The following is a 14,670-nucleotide window of genomic DNA, read 5'->3' as shown; positions in this document are numbered from 1 at the left end:
TGACATTGCGATGATTGACAGAAACAAGGTCTAAACAATGAAGGCAGAAAAAATCTATTTCTGCAATGTCTATATTCTACATTCTGGATTTTAAACATGCCAAACACTGCAATGTATCATCCTTCTCCACTTTACAAACATATGTGCCGTAATATCTAACTGCCTAGTGTTATTGGTAATAGGCTCGTGCCAAGTACAGTCAGGCCAACAAACCAAAACCTGAGTTACTGCAATCAGCAACATCCATAATTGTAGGAAAACTATCAGTCTATTGTGTAGTAGACATTCATTGGCAGCCAATGGTGGGAAGATTAACCAAGGTTTAGAAAAGTCTTTCCTAAAGCTTTCTCTTACTGCAGCCTTTGTCCAACACAGCATTTTTTTGACACCACAAGTCACCTGTTCAATTATATATTCTAAAACAAAAGAAATATTGTAATAAATATTCATGAACTGCAATTTTAAATAACAAGTGTTGTCTGTGACAAACAATAACCACAAAGTAAGTCTCCTAACAATTGGCTTCCCAATGATCACCAGGAGAAGGCACTGCTGAGACTTCATTTTACCTACTGAAGAAATTAGCGTATTTTTCGCCGTATAAGACGCACTGTTTCTTCCCCAAAACTAGGGGGGAAAAGTTGGTGCGTATTATACGGCGAATACACACCTATCGGGTCGGTCCCTGCGGCCATCAACGTCCGGGACCGGCGGCCAATACAGGATATCACCGATCGAGGTGATGCCCTGTATTAACCCTTCAGACGCGGCGATCAAAGTTGACCGCCGCATCTGAAGCGATAGTCGGGCTGTTCGGGACCGCCGTGGTGCAATCGCGGTGTCCCGAACAGCTTACAGGACACCGGGAGGTACCTGCCTTCTCAGTGTCTGCTACGTGCCGGAATCCCCTGCATGGCGGCACTCTCCTTTGACGTCATCATGTCGTCACGCACGCCGTCCCGTCATCCAATAGGAGCGGCATGCGTAGCGACGTGATGACGGCGATGGAGAGCGTGGATCCCGGGGAAGAAGACTTCTGGAGCGTCGGGGACGCGGCGACGGCGACAGCAATGGAGCGACATCCAGGGCAGCGGTGACGGGTCCAGAGCGGCGGGGACACGTGAGTACTACCTCCTATCCAGTGGTCTTCAACCTGCGGGCCTCCATATGTTGCAAAACTACAACTCCCAGCATGCCCGGACAGCCAACGGCTGTCCGGGCATGCTGGGAGTTGTAGTCCTGCAACATCTGGAGGTCCGCAGGTTGAAGATCACTGTTGGTTGCAGAATCTTTTTTTTCTAGATTTTGCACCTTTAAAATTGGGTCTTATATGCCGGCGCGTCCTATAGGGCGAAAAATACGGTAAGTATTACTCTACATATTATCCACTGAAAACAAGCAGCAATCTACACATACTGGCCACTTTATTAGGTACACCTTGCTAGTACATGGTTGGACCCCCTTTTGCCTTAATTCTTCACGGCATATTTCTACACGGTGTTGGAAACATTTCGCATAGATTTTGCTCTATATGGACATGATGACATCACGCAGATGCTGCAGATTTGTCGGCTGCACATCCATGATGCCAATCTACATTTCCACCACATCCCAAAGGTGATCTACTGGATAGAGACTGGTGACATAGGATGGCAGTGACTTCATTGTCATGTTCAAGAAACCAGTTTTAGGTTATATGAGCTTTGTAAAATTGTGCATTATCCTGCTGGAAGTGGCCGATAGAAGATGGGTCCACGGTGATCATAAAGGGATGGACATGGTCAGTAACAATACTCAGTCACGTTTAAACAATGCTCAATTGGTACAAAGGAGCCAAAAGTGCGTCAAGAAAATATCCCCCACAACATTACACCTCAACCAACAGCCTGAACCGTCGATACAAGGCAGGATGGATCCATGCTTTCATGTTGTTTACACCAAATTCTGACCCTGTCTTCTGAATGTCACAGCTGGAATCAAGACTTATCAGGCCAGGCAACTTTTTTCCACTCTTCCATTGTCCAGTTTTGGTGAGCTGGTCCACATTGTAGCCTCAGTATAGTGTTCTTAGCTGACAAGAGTGGCACCCGGTGTGGTCTTTGCTGCTGTAGCCCATCTACTTGAAGGTTGGTAGTGTTGAGCTTTCAAAAAACGTATTCTGGTTGTAACAAGTAGTTACTTTATATCATCTTAAACAAGTCTGCCCATTGTTCTCTGGATATTTTCTGTTTTTCGGATCATTCTCTGTAAACCCTGTGGATGGTTCTGCATAAAAATCACAGTAGAGCAGCAGTTTCTTAAGTGGGCACTGTCAGATACTATAACTTTTGATATGTTATAAAGCATGCAATAACAATATGTTTAGCAATTGCTTACATAAGAAAATTTTCAGTATTTCCTACTGAAAAAGCCAGTAAAAAAACTGTCCACTAGGGGTCCCCTTGCCTCCTTGGACACATACCAGTCCTGCAGTGTCCAGTGGTCATCAACATGTCATGGACACCATGAGTGATAGACAGGGCTGCAGGCAGGTCCAGGGCCCTCTATGAATCAGAGCCGAGGGAGGGAGGGAGGGAGGGAGGCATCACAGTGAGGAGAAGAGATGGACATTCCCCATGCCTCTGCATGGACAGAAACCTCACTGAGCAAATGATGACAAGTGAATAAAAGGTAATTCTGAGGGAAATATACAGTCATGGCCGTAAATGTTGGCACCCCTTTTTCAAGAAAATGACAGAGACATAAAAAAGCAAGACTACATTTTACCAAAATGAACTTGAGTAAGCCAAAATCCTTTTGGGAAAACGTTTTGTGGACAGATGAGACGGAGATAGAGCTTTTTGGTAAAGCACATCATTCTACTGTTTACCGAAAATGGAATGAGGCCTACAAAGAAAACAACACAGTACCTACAGTGAAATATAGTGGAGGTTCAATGATGTTTTGGGGCTGTTTTGCTGCCTCTGGCACTGGGTGCCTTGGATGTGTGCAAAGCATCATGAAATCTGAGGATTACCAACGGATTTTGGGTTGCACTGTACAGCCCAGTGTCAGAAAGCTGGGTTTGCGTCTGAGATCTTGGGTCTTCCAGCAGGACAATGACCCAAAACATACGTCAAAAAGCACCCAGAAATGGACGGCAACAAAGCACTGGAGAGTTCTGAAGTAGCCAGCAGAGAGTCCAGGCTGAGAGGTGTAAGAAGCTTATTGATGGTTATAGGAAGCCACTGATTTCAGTTATTTTTTCCAAAGGGTGTGCAACCAAATATTAAGTTAAGGGTGACAATAATTTTGTCCAGCCCATTTTTTGAGTTTGGTGTCACATTATGTACAATTTGCTTTTTTTCCTCCCTTTTTTGGTTTAGTTCCTATACACACAAAGGGAATAAACCTGTGTATAGCCAAATATATTACTGCAATCCTTTTCTGTGAGAAATACTTCATTTTCTAGAAGATTGTCAGGGGTGGCAACATTTACGGCCATTACTGTAGGTCGTAGACACATAAAAAAAAAATTTTTTTTGGGGGGGGGGGGTATGGGATCTGACATAATAATCAGACCAGTCCGTCAGGTGTCAACAACCATGCCATGTTCAAAGTAATTTAAATCCCCTCAGCACTTCAAGGCTTTGGAACGTCTCTGACTCTTCACACCAGAGAACATAAGCATTTTTCTATGTTACGGAAGCACAGGTACAGATATACGAGCTGACTGGAGGGAAATCCAGAAGACAGACCTCCCCAATCTGAGATTGATGACCTATTCTAAGGATAGACCATCAATCAAGTCCTAGAAAACATCTTTAACAATCAGACATGAACTTAAAGTGCACCTCTAATGATGGTCTCAGAGGAAGGATAGCTGTTTAAAATGGCGCCAACTTCTGAGTCCGAGACTATCACAATCTGGAGACATATAAACTGAAAGTCCCATGTAAGTCTATGGGACTTCAGGTAAATCCGTCCCCAAATCAAGATTGTCTCGAGGCAATTCTTGGGTCCGAAGTTTCCACAAATTTTAAACCGATATCCTGCCGCCGAGACACTTTAAATGAATAGGACAATATAGCTCTCTCGTTTATTCCTGCTGCAGAGTAGTAAACAGGTGGCTAACCGGAGTGGAGTCACCGGATGTCAAGGATTATGGCAAATAACAAGTAATTGGAACACTTGGTTTTGTCACATTGCCACAGCTTTGTGTGGAGTGCAAAATACATTTTCATTTGACACAATACAGGTGCATGTAGTTGTGCACTTGCATTAGTCAAATTGTGCTTTCATAACAAACATGACATATTTATGTCTATTGGCTACTAGAGCTAGGGGCTTGAAAAGACAAGGAACATGTTTCTTTCACTAAAAAGACATAAGACAATCCATCTCAGCTTTAAGCCCTGTCCGGACTCCTCATCCACTGATATACGTCATGATGTTTGGCAGGGATGATGGCCATTTTTCCCACAGTGTATTACATGAAGTAATTTATCTCTATGTGTCCATGTTGGATGCTAAACACTGACCGCAGGGTCTCTATTCTGGAACACAGCTACTGTTCATAGTCTCCAAGTTAAACACTGTGTTTCCTGGGACCGCAGTAATAACCTACAAAACAATGATAAAATGGAAAAATACCAGTATAGTTACCCAAGTAAAAACTGTTCCTAGGTGAGGACCAAGTTTAACACTTATTTGCTTATTTCTTTGTGTTTTGGAGTATTTGGAGAATTCCAAAATTGTTAGCGTTATCCAACAATTTATAATTAGCAGTGACCTTGTTTATTTCCTGAAGCAATGATAGGTCAACAAGAATATCTGAACTGCGGCTGCTTAAAAAATAAAAAAGACCTGGCGTTCAATCAATTGGGCACCGGAGCCGATTCACATTCCTGTTGCGACTCACAAGAACAATCAAAAACTTCAACTCTGCATTGAACCTGAAGATTTCTGAGGTCTGGCTTCAAGTTTAGTCATGTTCCAAGGTAAAATAGGTTTAGTTAGAAACTATGCATGGCAATTAGGTATAAATAAAAAAAAAAAGTGTTTAAAGGGGTATTCCACAGAATGTTTTGTTCTTTAAATCAACTGATGCCAGAAAGTTATACAAAATTGTAAATTACCTTTATTTACAATTAAGTCGTCCAGTACTTATAAGCTGATGTATGGAGGAAGTTGTGTAGTTTCTTATCGGACACAGTGCTCTCTGCTGCCACCTCGGTCTGTGTTAGGAAGTGCCCATAGCAGGAGAGGTTTTCTCTGGGGGTTTGCTCCTGCTCTGGACAATTTCTGTGACAGACAGAGGTGTCAACACACTGTAACAATGAGTAGATGAAGTACCATGGAGTAGAGTTAGAGAATATATACTGTATGAAAATTTGGGAGGGGAGATAGGAGACCATCTTCTGATAAGTTAACTGAAGTCTGTGATTTACTTATGTATCTTTTTGGTTTTCCATTTCCTTTAAAGGGGTCTTTCACAGGAAAAGTATTGTTCTGGTGTAACATGCTATGCTTTCCTTATTATTAGAGATACACATTTTTTATGAACCCATTCATGATGAATTAATGTACAGTATATACAAATAATAAGCTATAACTTAAATTTTATAGTAGTAGAGCTAGCTAGAAAGTATTATAATATGCAACTCCCACCTGTATACCTCATCCTGGCTTGCCATACAATTGGCACTCCTATTCATAATATGGCTGCCTGTGGTTGAGCATGTGACCATACAATGTCCCTTTTCCTCCTCCACTGTGCTTGCGCTTGTTTCTTGTATGCAGTGTACCGCTATAAGCGAAGCAGGATGATGTTTAGAACACATGCTCCCCCACAGATGACAAGCCAGGACAGTGGATTTCTGGGGGAGTTTCATGAATATACGTCTGAATTTTCCAACCAGGGTGCCTCTAGATGTTATATAACTACAACTTCCAGCATGCCCGGACAGACTAAGGCTGTCCATGTATTCTGGTAGTTGTAGTTTTGCAACAGCTGGAGGCATCCTGGTTGGGAAACACTGATATACCGTATTTTTCGCCGTATAAGACGCACTTTTTCTTCCCCAAAACTGGGGGGAAAAAGTCGGTGAGTCTTATATGGCGAATACACCCCTATCGCGGCGGTCCCTGCGGCCATCAACGGCAGGGACCCGCGGCTAATACAGGACATCACCGATCGGGGTGATGCCCTGTATTAACCCTTCAGACGCAGCGATCAAAGCTGACCGCCACGTCTGAAGGGAAAGTGACACTAACCCGGCTGTTCAGTCGAGCTGTTCGGGACCGCCGCGATTTCACCGCAGCGGTCCCGAACAGCCCGACTGAATAGCCGGGTTAGTGCTTACAGGACAGCGGGAGGGACCTTACCTGCCTCCTCTGTGTCTTCTCCGTTCAGGGATCCCCTGTATGGCCGGCGCTCTCCTTCCTCGACATCACGTCGTCGCGTACGTGCGTAACAACGTGATGGCGGCGACGGAGAGCGAGGATACCCGGCCGGCAGCAGAGACGTTCTGGAGCGACGGGGACACGGCGACATCGATGGAGCGACATCCAGGGCAGCGGTGATGGGTCCGGAGCGGCGGGGACAAGTGAGTACTACCTCCTATGCAGTGGTCTTCAATCTGCGGACCTACAGATGTTGCAAAACTACAACGCCCAGCATGCCCGGACAGCCAACGGCTGTCCGGGCATGCTGGGAGTTGTAGTTTTGCAACATCTGGAGGTCCGCAGGTTGAAGACCACTATTGGGTTCAAAATCTTTATTTTTTTAGATTTTACCCCTAAAAATTGGGTGCATCTTATACGCTGGTGCGTCCTATAGGGCGAAAAATACGGTACATAATGGGCTACAAGTAAATTGCAGATCGGAGTAAGTTTCATTTTATGAGTATTTTTTTTTAATTAAAAGTCAAAGAAGGTGGACAACTCCTTTACGTCTTTCAAGTAACATAACTTTCTTATTAGCTCTACTACTATAAATCAAAGTTATTAAAGTAAATCTTTATTTGCATATAATTCTTCATGAATGGATTCAAGAAGTACATGTATCTCTAATAATAGGAAAAGCACAGCACGTTACACCACAACAAAACTTTCCCATTGACACATCTGGAATCATGAATGTGTAAGAAGTCGTTTTTTTTAAACGTCCAAAAATATCCAAAAATCTTTTACATGTGGCCATTTCAGCATTAAAATGAGAGAGCCGGAATGATAGATGAAACACTAAGATGATAGTAGTCATGTTGGCCAAGACTAGTGACACCATAAGCTGTAAAGTTTTGGCACGTCTGCTACTTTAGTGTCAGCATATTCACCCGTTCCGTTCCTCTTCATTAATAAATTTGCCTTATGAATCAGCTTCCTTGTTTTGGACATATTTTTGGCAATTTCCAGAATAAAAACAGCATGGTAGGAAAATTGAAATCTAGCATCTGAAAACATGAGATAAATTCTTCTTATTTTTTTTTTTGTGGTCTAGTATGCATGAAGGGCGACTGGCCTATTGGAATAACAATTTAGGTTAATAAAAAAAGACTATATCTGAATGTTGGCTTTTAGGAGAATAACAAAGATGCTTCCAGCACGGGATATTTCTTTACGGTATCTACCTATTTCTAAATGATGAAGGTGGAAACTGTAAGGGCAAAAATGCCAAGTCTGGGCCAACTCAAAGGGCAAAAAGAAACAAAAACATCAAGTTGTGAAAAGCGTGATTTAATTTACAGAAAAGCCTCTTCAGAACTGGGAAATAGGGAATACCCTTCCAGATAAAATGTTAAGAGGATACTTTTTCACTGTAAAAACATAACATGTCTAGTAATTAGATTCTCCTAAAAAAAAAATAAAAAAAACGCCACCTAGATTAAAATATATTCAGTGCATGTTCTGTCTTGTTTAAAGTTAACGTTAAAGTTAGCAATATTTTTAGACTGTTTATCTGATTCTTGCGGTCTTGTAGAATGCTGATTTCTTGAGACAACACCTTTATCCAGGAGGTATACACTGTATGAAGAGAACATATGTCCTACTAGGGCATATAAGCCTCCTAGAGGGGGTCCACCCATCAGGACTTCTCTCTATGAGCCAGAACAGAGAGATGGCTCTGAAGGAGTCACCCCAATTCTAGTGAACTCAAGCTGTCCTTGTGTTAAAGGGAATCTGTCATCAGTGTCACTCGCACTAACCTGTTGGCACAGGCTGGTAGTGTGGGTGACACTGATGATAATGATATGTACCTATCCCCAAACCATGGCCACATTCACCCGTTATCCTCCTTATTAGGGTGGCAGGTTTGGTGCATGGATGACGCTTCAGGAGCACACGTCAACGTCCTCATTCTGGGCGTCTGCGAGCAGGCTTGAAGGACCAGCAGCGGTGGCATCAGGTTGCTCCTGGAGTGCCGCCCATGCACTAGGCTTGCCATCTGAATAAGGATGATAACGGGTGAACGGGGCCAGGGCTCTGGGATAGGTAATTATCATTTAGTCTAAGGCACATTACCATGAACTTCCATTTAAGTGAATGAGAACTGTGTAATACTACATTACATCTGGCAATTGCTTACAAGGCTCATGAAAAGGTAAAATTGTACAAATATTTAATTATATCTTAACCCTATGTTTTTCAAATTGTAGAGTATTTTTTGCACAATTATTTTCCTGCTGAAAAATGGAAATAGTCAATTTTATGCCACCTATATGTCGGACCCTATAAATATCCATGAATCATGAGCTGGGTAATCAGACAATCCCGAGACATCTGACTATAGACACCGAAGGTTAGACTGGCATGATAGCCACCTAGAAGTGGCATGACAGAGATCTTCCTTGTAAAGAGCACTACATTGCATACTTTTTTTCCAGGGATCTTTTTAGGAAATTGCCACTGCAGTTTTTTGAGCCAAAGCCAGAAGCAGATCCAGCATGAAGAAGAAGAAGAAGAGCAAGCCCTTCCCTTATACTTCTTGTACCTTTTCAAACCTTGTTTCGCTTTTAATAAGTGAATGAATGAAAATGTTGCAAAAAAAGTTAAAAAATTCCAGTGTTTTCCCAAAAAGGTATTGCAGTAAACCTCGTCCCTTAACCTCTTGGGGACCAAGGCCATTTTGACCTTAAAGGGGTATTCCAGGCCAAAACTTTTTTTTTATATATCAACTGGCTCCGGAAATTTAAACAGACTTGTAAATTACTTCTATTAAAAAAATCTTAATCCTTCCAATAGTTATTAGCTTCTGAAGTTGAGTTGTTGTTTTCTGTCTAACTGCTCTCTGATGACTCATGTCCCGGGAGCTGTCCAGCTCCTATTGGGATATTCTCCCATCATGCACAGCTCCCGGGGCGTGACATCATCATTGAGCAGTTAGACAGAAAACTTCAGAAGCTAATAACTATTGGAAGGATTAAGATTTTTTTAATAGAAGTAATTTACAAATCTGTTTAACTTTCTGGAGCCAGTTGATATATAAAAAAAAAGGTTTTGCCTGGAATACCCCTTTAAGGACCAGGCCAATTTTTTGTTTTTGCACTTTCGTTTTTTCCTTCTCCCCTTCTAAAAATCATAACACTTTCAATTTTGCACCTACAGACCCATATAAGGGCTTGTTTTTTGCATCACCAATTGTACTTTGTAATGACATCACTTATTTTATAACTTATTTGTGGGGTTAAATATAAAAAAAAAACACCAACGCCATTTGGTAACTTTTGGGGGCTTCCATTTTTACAGAGTGCACTTTTTGGTAAAAATTGCACCTTATCTTAATTTTGTAGGTCCATATGGTTACAAGAATACCTAATTGATATAGGTTTAATTTTATTTTACTAAAAATTATAACTACATGCACCAAAATTAAAATTGTCCTCTTCTGTCACCTATAGCTTTTTTATTTTTCCACAAACGGGGCTATATGGTCTGTCGTTTTTATTGGTACTATTGTTTTGACGGGACTTCTTGATTGCTTTTTATTTTTTATGGCATATGAAGTGACCAAAAATGCACAATTTTGGACTTTATTTTTTTCCATGTACGCCATCAAACGTGCGGTTAACCCCTTAAGGGTGCAGGGTTTTTCCGTTTTTGCATTTTCATTTCTTCCTCATCACCTTCTAAAAATCCTAACGCTTTCAATATTGCACATAAAATTCCATATGATGGCTTATTTTTTTGCGCCACCAATTCTACTTTGCAGTGACATCAGTCATTTTACCCAAAAATCCATGGCGGAACGGAAAAAAAATTCATTGTGCTACAAAATTGACGAAAAAATGTCATTTTGTAACTTTTGGGGGCTTCCGTTTCTAAGCAGTGCATTTTTCGGTAAAAATAACACCTTATTTTTATTCTGTAGGTCCATACGGTTAAAAAGATACCCTACTTATATATGTTGGATTTTGTTGCACTTCTGAAAAAAATCATAACTACATGCAGGAAAATTTACAGGTTAAAAATTTCATCTTCTAACCCCTATAACTTTTTTATTTTTCCGCGTAAGGGCCGGTATAAGGAAATTTTTTACGCCGTGTTCTGAAGTTTTATCGTTACCATTTTTGTATTGATCTGACTTTTTGATCGCTCTTTATTCATTTTTTCATTATATAAAAAGTGACCAAAAATACGCTATTTTGGACTTTGGAATTTTTTTGCGCGTACGCCATTGACCGTGCGGTTTTGATATATTTTTATAGTTCAGACATTTCCGCACTTTTTTATGGGAAAAGGGGGGTGATTCAAACTTTTTTAGGGAAGGGGTTAAATGACCTTTGTTAACTTTTTTTTCCACTTTTTTTTGCAGTGTTATAGCTCCCATAGGAGGCTATAACACTGTACATACTGATCGTTTACCCTGATTCCTACAAAGCTAAAGCTTTGCATGGATCAGCGAGATAGGGGCTCGATTGCTCAAGCCTGTAGCTCAGGCTTTGAGCAATCAAACGCCGATCGGACGCGACGGAGCAAGGTAAGGGGGTCTCTGCTCGTGTCCTAGCTGATCGGGACATCGCGATTTTATCGCGATGTCCTGATCAGCCCGACCGAGCTGCCGGGAAGCGTTTACTTTCAGTTTTAGACATGGCAGTCAACTTTGATCGCCACGTCTAAAGGGTTAATATCGGGCGGCACAATGATCGGTGCACGCTATTAGCCCAGGGTCCCGGCTATCGTTAGCAGCCAGGACTGGCCCGGTGTGATGCGGCTTTAAACACCGGGACCGGGCGAGGGGCGTACAGGTATGCCCTTCGTCCTGAAGGAGTTAAAGGGGTCCGGTGGAAATTTATTTATTTATTTTTTTTTTTAATCAACTGGTGGCAGAAAGTTAAACAGATTTGTAAATTACTCCTATTAAAAAATCTTAATCCTTCCAGTACTTATTAGCTGCTGAATACTACAGAGGAAATTATTTTCTTTATGGAACACAGAGCTCTCTGCTGAATCACGAGCACATTGTTCTCTGCTGACATCTCTGTCCATTTTAAGAACTGCCCAGAGTAGGAGAAAATCCCCATAGCAAACATATGCTGCTCTGGACAGTTCCCAAAATGGACAGAGATGTCAGCAGAGAGCAATGTGGTCGTGATTTCAGCAGAGAGCTCTGTGTTCCAAAAAACAAAAGAATTTCCTCTGTAGTATTCAGCAGCTAATAAGTACTGGAAGGATTAAGATTTTTTAATAGAATTAATTTACAAATCTTTTTAACTTTCTGCCACCAGTTGATTTAAAAAAAATAAAATAAAAAAATAAATAAAAATTTCCACCGGAGTACCCCTTTAAGCTAATCTTATATTTTAATAGTTCGGACATTTACGTATGTGGCGGTACCACATATGATTATTTTTATTTATTATTTTATTTAAAAAAATTGGAAAAGCGGGAGGGATTCAAACATTTATTAAGAAGAGTTAATTGACTTTTTTTAAAGTTATTTTTATATATATTTTTAGCCCCCATAGAAGGATATGCAGGCTGGGAGCACCAGTAGACCAATTGGATGGCGAGGAGGCAGGTAAGGGCCCTCCCGCCGTCCTCTCAGCTGAGCTACCTGTATACTTTTACTTTCATTTAGATGCAGTGATCAACTTTGACCGTAGCATCTAAAAGGTTAATGCCGGGCATCGGCCCGATCGGCGGTGCCCCGCATTAACCCTGGATCCTGGCTGCTGATAGTCTGGTATGAAGTGTGTTCAGCTTGTGAGTGCGCTTCAAACCCCAGTAACGGGACCAGGGCGTACATGTACGCCCTTGGTCCTAAGTACCAAGGCGCAAGGGCATACCTGTACACCCTTCGTCCCCAACAGGTAAAGGGTAGAGATGAGCGAACTTCCAGTAATTCAATTTGTCACAAACTTCTCGGCTCAGCGTTTGCAGACTTTAAAGGGGTATTCCAGGCAAAAACTTTTTTTTATTTATCAACTGGCTCCGGAAAGTTAAACAGATTTGTAAATTACTTCTATTAAAAAATCTTAATCCTTCCAATAGTTATTGGCTTCTGAAGTTTTCTGTCTAACTGCTCAATGATGATGTCACGTCCCGGGAGCTGTGCATGATGGGAAAATATCCCCATAGGAACTGCACAGCTCCCGGGACGTGAGTCATAAGAAAGCAGTTAGACAGAAAACAGCAACTCAACTTCAGAAGCTAATAACTATTGGAAGGATTAAGATTTTTTAATAGAAGTCATTTACAAATCTGTTTCCGGAGCCAGTTGATATATAAAAAAAAGTTTTTGCCTGGAATACCCCTTTAAATTAAATTACTAAATTAGTTCAGCTTTCTAGTTCTAAAACTAAATGAGTTCAGCTTTCAGGTGCTCCGGTCGTCTGGAGACTCTCTCATAGGACTGTATCCACCTTTTCCAGCCCAAAATTAATCGATCAATATGACAGCCCTGAAAACCAGCAAATGGATCCATTACATAGATGGAGAAATCACCTCAAGAAAAGCAACAAAAACCTGGCATCAACATATACTTTGCCAAAAATGTAAACTGCTGCCAGCAACTGAATAAACAAGAAAAGAAGATGCTGACATGGCAGAAATTGTGCCATGTATAACAAACACAGTGTTCTTGTAGCTACACTTGCAGTTCCAGTGGTCACAACAATCTAATGGCTTTAATGAATACTTTTCATTATGGATCTAAGGCTCTGTTCACACTTCATAAGTGATTACTGTTTTTTCAAGGTGTATTTATTGTGTCTCCTTAAGTATATCATAAGAAAGACAAAATTCCTTTGCCGTTGCCTCGCATGGTCTGTACTATGGTGATATTTCCATTATAGGACACTGCAGTCAAGTGTGAAGCTTGTGGCATGAGAAACTGTATCAGCAATTTCCAGAAACCGCATTAAGTGTGAACAGTGCCTTAGTTCTGTGATGAAAATTTTTAGTCAATGCAAATTAGACTGTAGTAAACACTGGAACTGCAATTATAGCTACATGACCTAAGGGTTTGCATTAGAAATAGACTAAGGACAGGCCTCGAGTCCTGCAGGAATGCATGGGAACTGAGTTCCTGCCCTTTTTTCCCACCAGGAACACCATTCCCATTAACAGGAGTCCTGCAGGACCAGCCATTGAGTGGAAATCTTGGACGAGTTCCCTCCCTTTTTTCCAGGACTTGACCCCTGACTAAGGGTATGTTCACACAGGCAGATTTTGATACTACTTTTGCTGCAGAATTTCCTACCCATTAAAGTCAACAGGTAGGGAAATATGCAAGTGTGAACGTACCCTAAGTGGGACAAGATCCCTTTTCCTGTTTTAATCTGTGCATAGTCATTAAAGGCAATATAAGTAATAATGTAATAGGAATGTTTAACTGAATAGTAAGTTAATGGTTGTGTTTAAAATAAAAAGGAGGAAACTAAATAGGGTGCACTAAGTGTTATTATCCAGTAGGTAATACGCTCACCTGATAGTGTGGTGCTGTGGACACAACACCGAAAAACACATGTTTGCCAGAAGTATGCAGAGGTAGCCAGCATCAACCATAGACCAAAGCCAGAATGGTGCAGAGGATCCAATATCAGCATGGGAGAAGAGACACATTTCAACTCGGCACTCCCCAATGTGTCCAGACAGAGAAGATAAATTGTCCCACAGACACCACATTACAATAGAAGGTTTATTAGACATGAACAGAAAAGACAATGGGGGAGATTTATCAAAACCTGTCCAGAGGAAAAGTTGCTGAGTTGCCCATAGCAACATAGCAACTAATCCGATCGTTTCTTTCATGTTTCAGAGGCCTTTTCAAAAATGAAAAAAGCAATCTGATTGGTTGCTATGGGCAACTCAGCAACATTTACTCTGGACAGGTTTTGATAAATCTCCCCCAATGTACTTTGAGGGTATTGCAATCATTTTAAGTCAAACCTGACCTGATGAAGAGGGTTGCAATGCCTTCAAAATGCGTAGTGCATTTTATTCATGTCTAGAAAACCTTTCAGTGAGACGATTCAGAGATTGTCTCACTATGACAACCCCTATCGCCAGTATATGCCCTATTGGGGATGACCATTTATTGGGATATCTTCTGGTCCCTATAAACCCAAAGACAGAGTGTTTCCCTCATACTTCCCTTCAATGTCTTTTGACTACAGCAACAGTAGTTATGTCAATACTATTCTTAATATGGATATGTCTGCAGATTCTTGGTCTCAGGAATCTTTGTTT

General features: G+C 41.3%; 2 protein-coding genes across 7 annotated transcripts in view; one reads left to right on the top strand and one right to left on the bottom strand.

Moving 5' to 3' along the window:
• CENPP (centromere protein P) overlaps nt 1-14,670 on the bottom strand; it is a 373,003-nt gene that overhangs the window by 21,259 nt on the left and 337,074 nt on the right. The gene's annotated exons all lie outside the window — the stretch shown is intronic.
• The window catches only part of ECM2 (extracellular matrix protein 2), a 68,791-nt gene continuing 59,032 nt past the window's right edge, over nt 4,912-14,670 (top strand). The window contains exon 1 of the mRNA XM_056524034.1: nt 4,912-4,979. Coding sequence (XP_056380009.1) covers nt 4,970-4,979 — 10 coding nt within the window. The 5' untranslated portion in view covers nt 4,912-4,969. The remainder of the gene's footprint in view (nt 4,980-14,670) is intronic.

This window comes from Hyla sarda, chromosome 6 (assembly GCF_029499605.1).
Source record: "Hyla sarda isolate aHylSar1 chromosome 6, aHylSar1.hap1, whole genome shotgun sequence".
Classification (NCBI taxonomy): Eukaryota; Metazoa; Chordata; class Amphibia; order Anura; family Hylidae; genus Hyla; species Hyla sarda.
The sequence above is the reverse complement of the archived record's forward strand: the minus strand, read 5'-3'. Positions and strand labels throughout refer to the sequence as shown.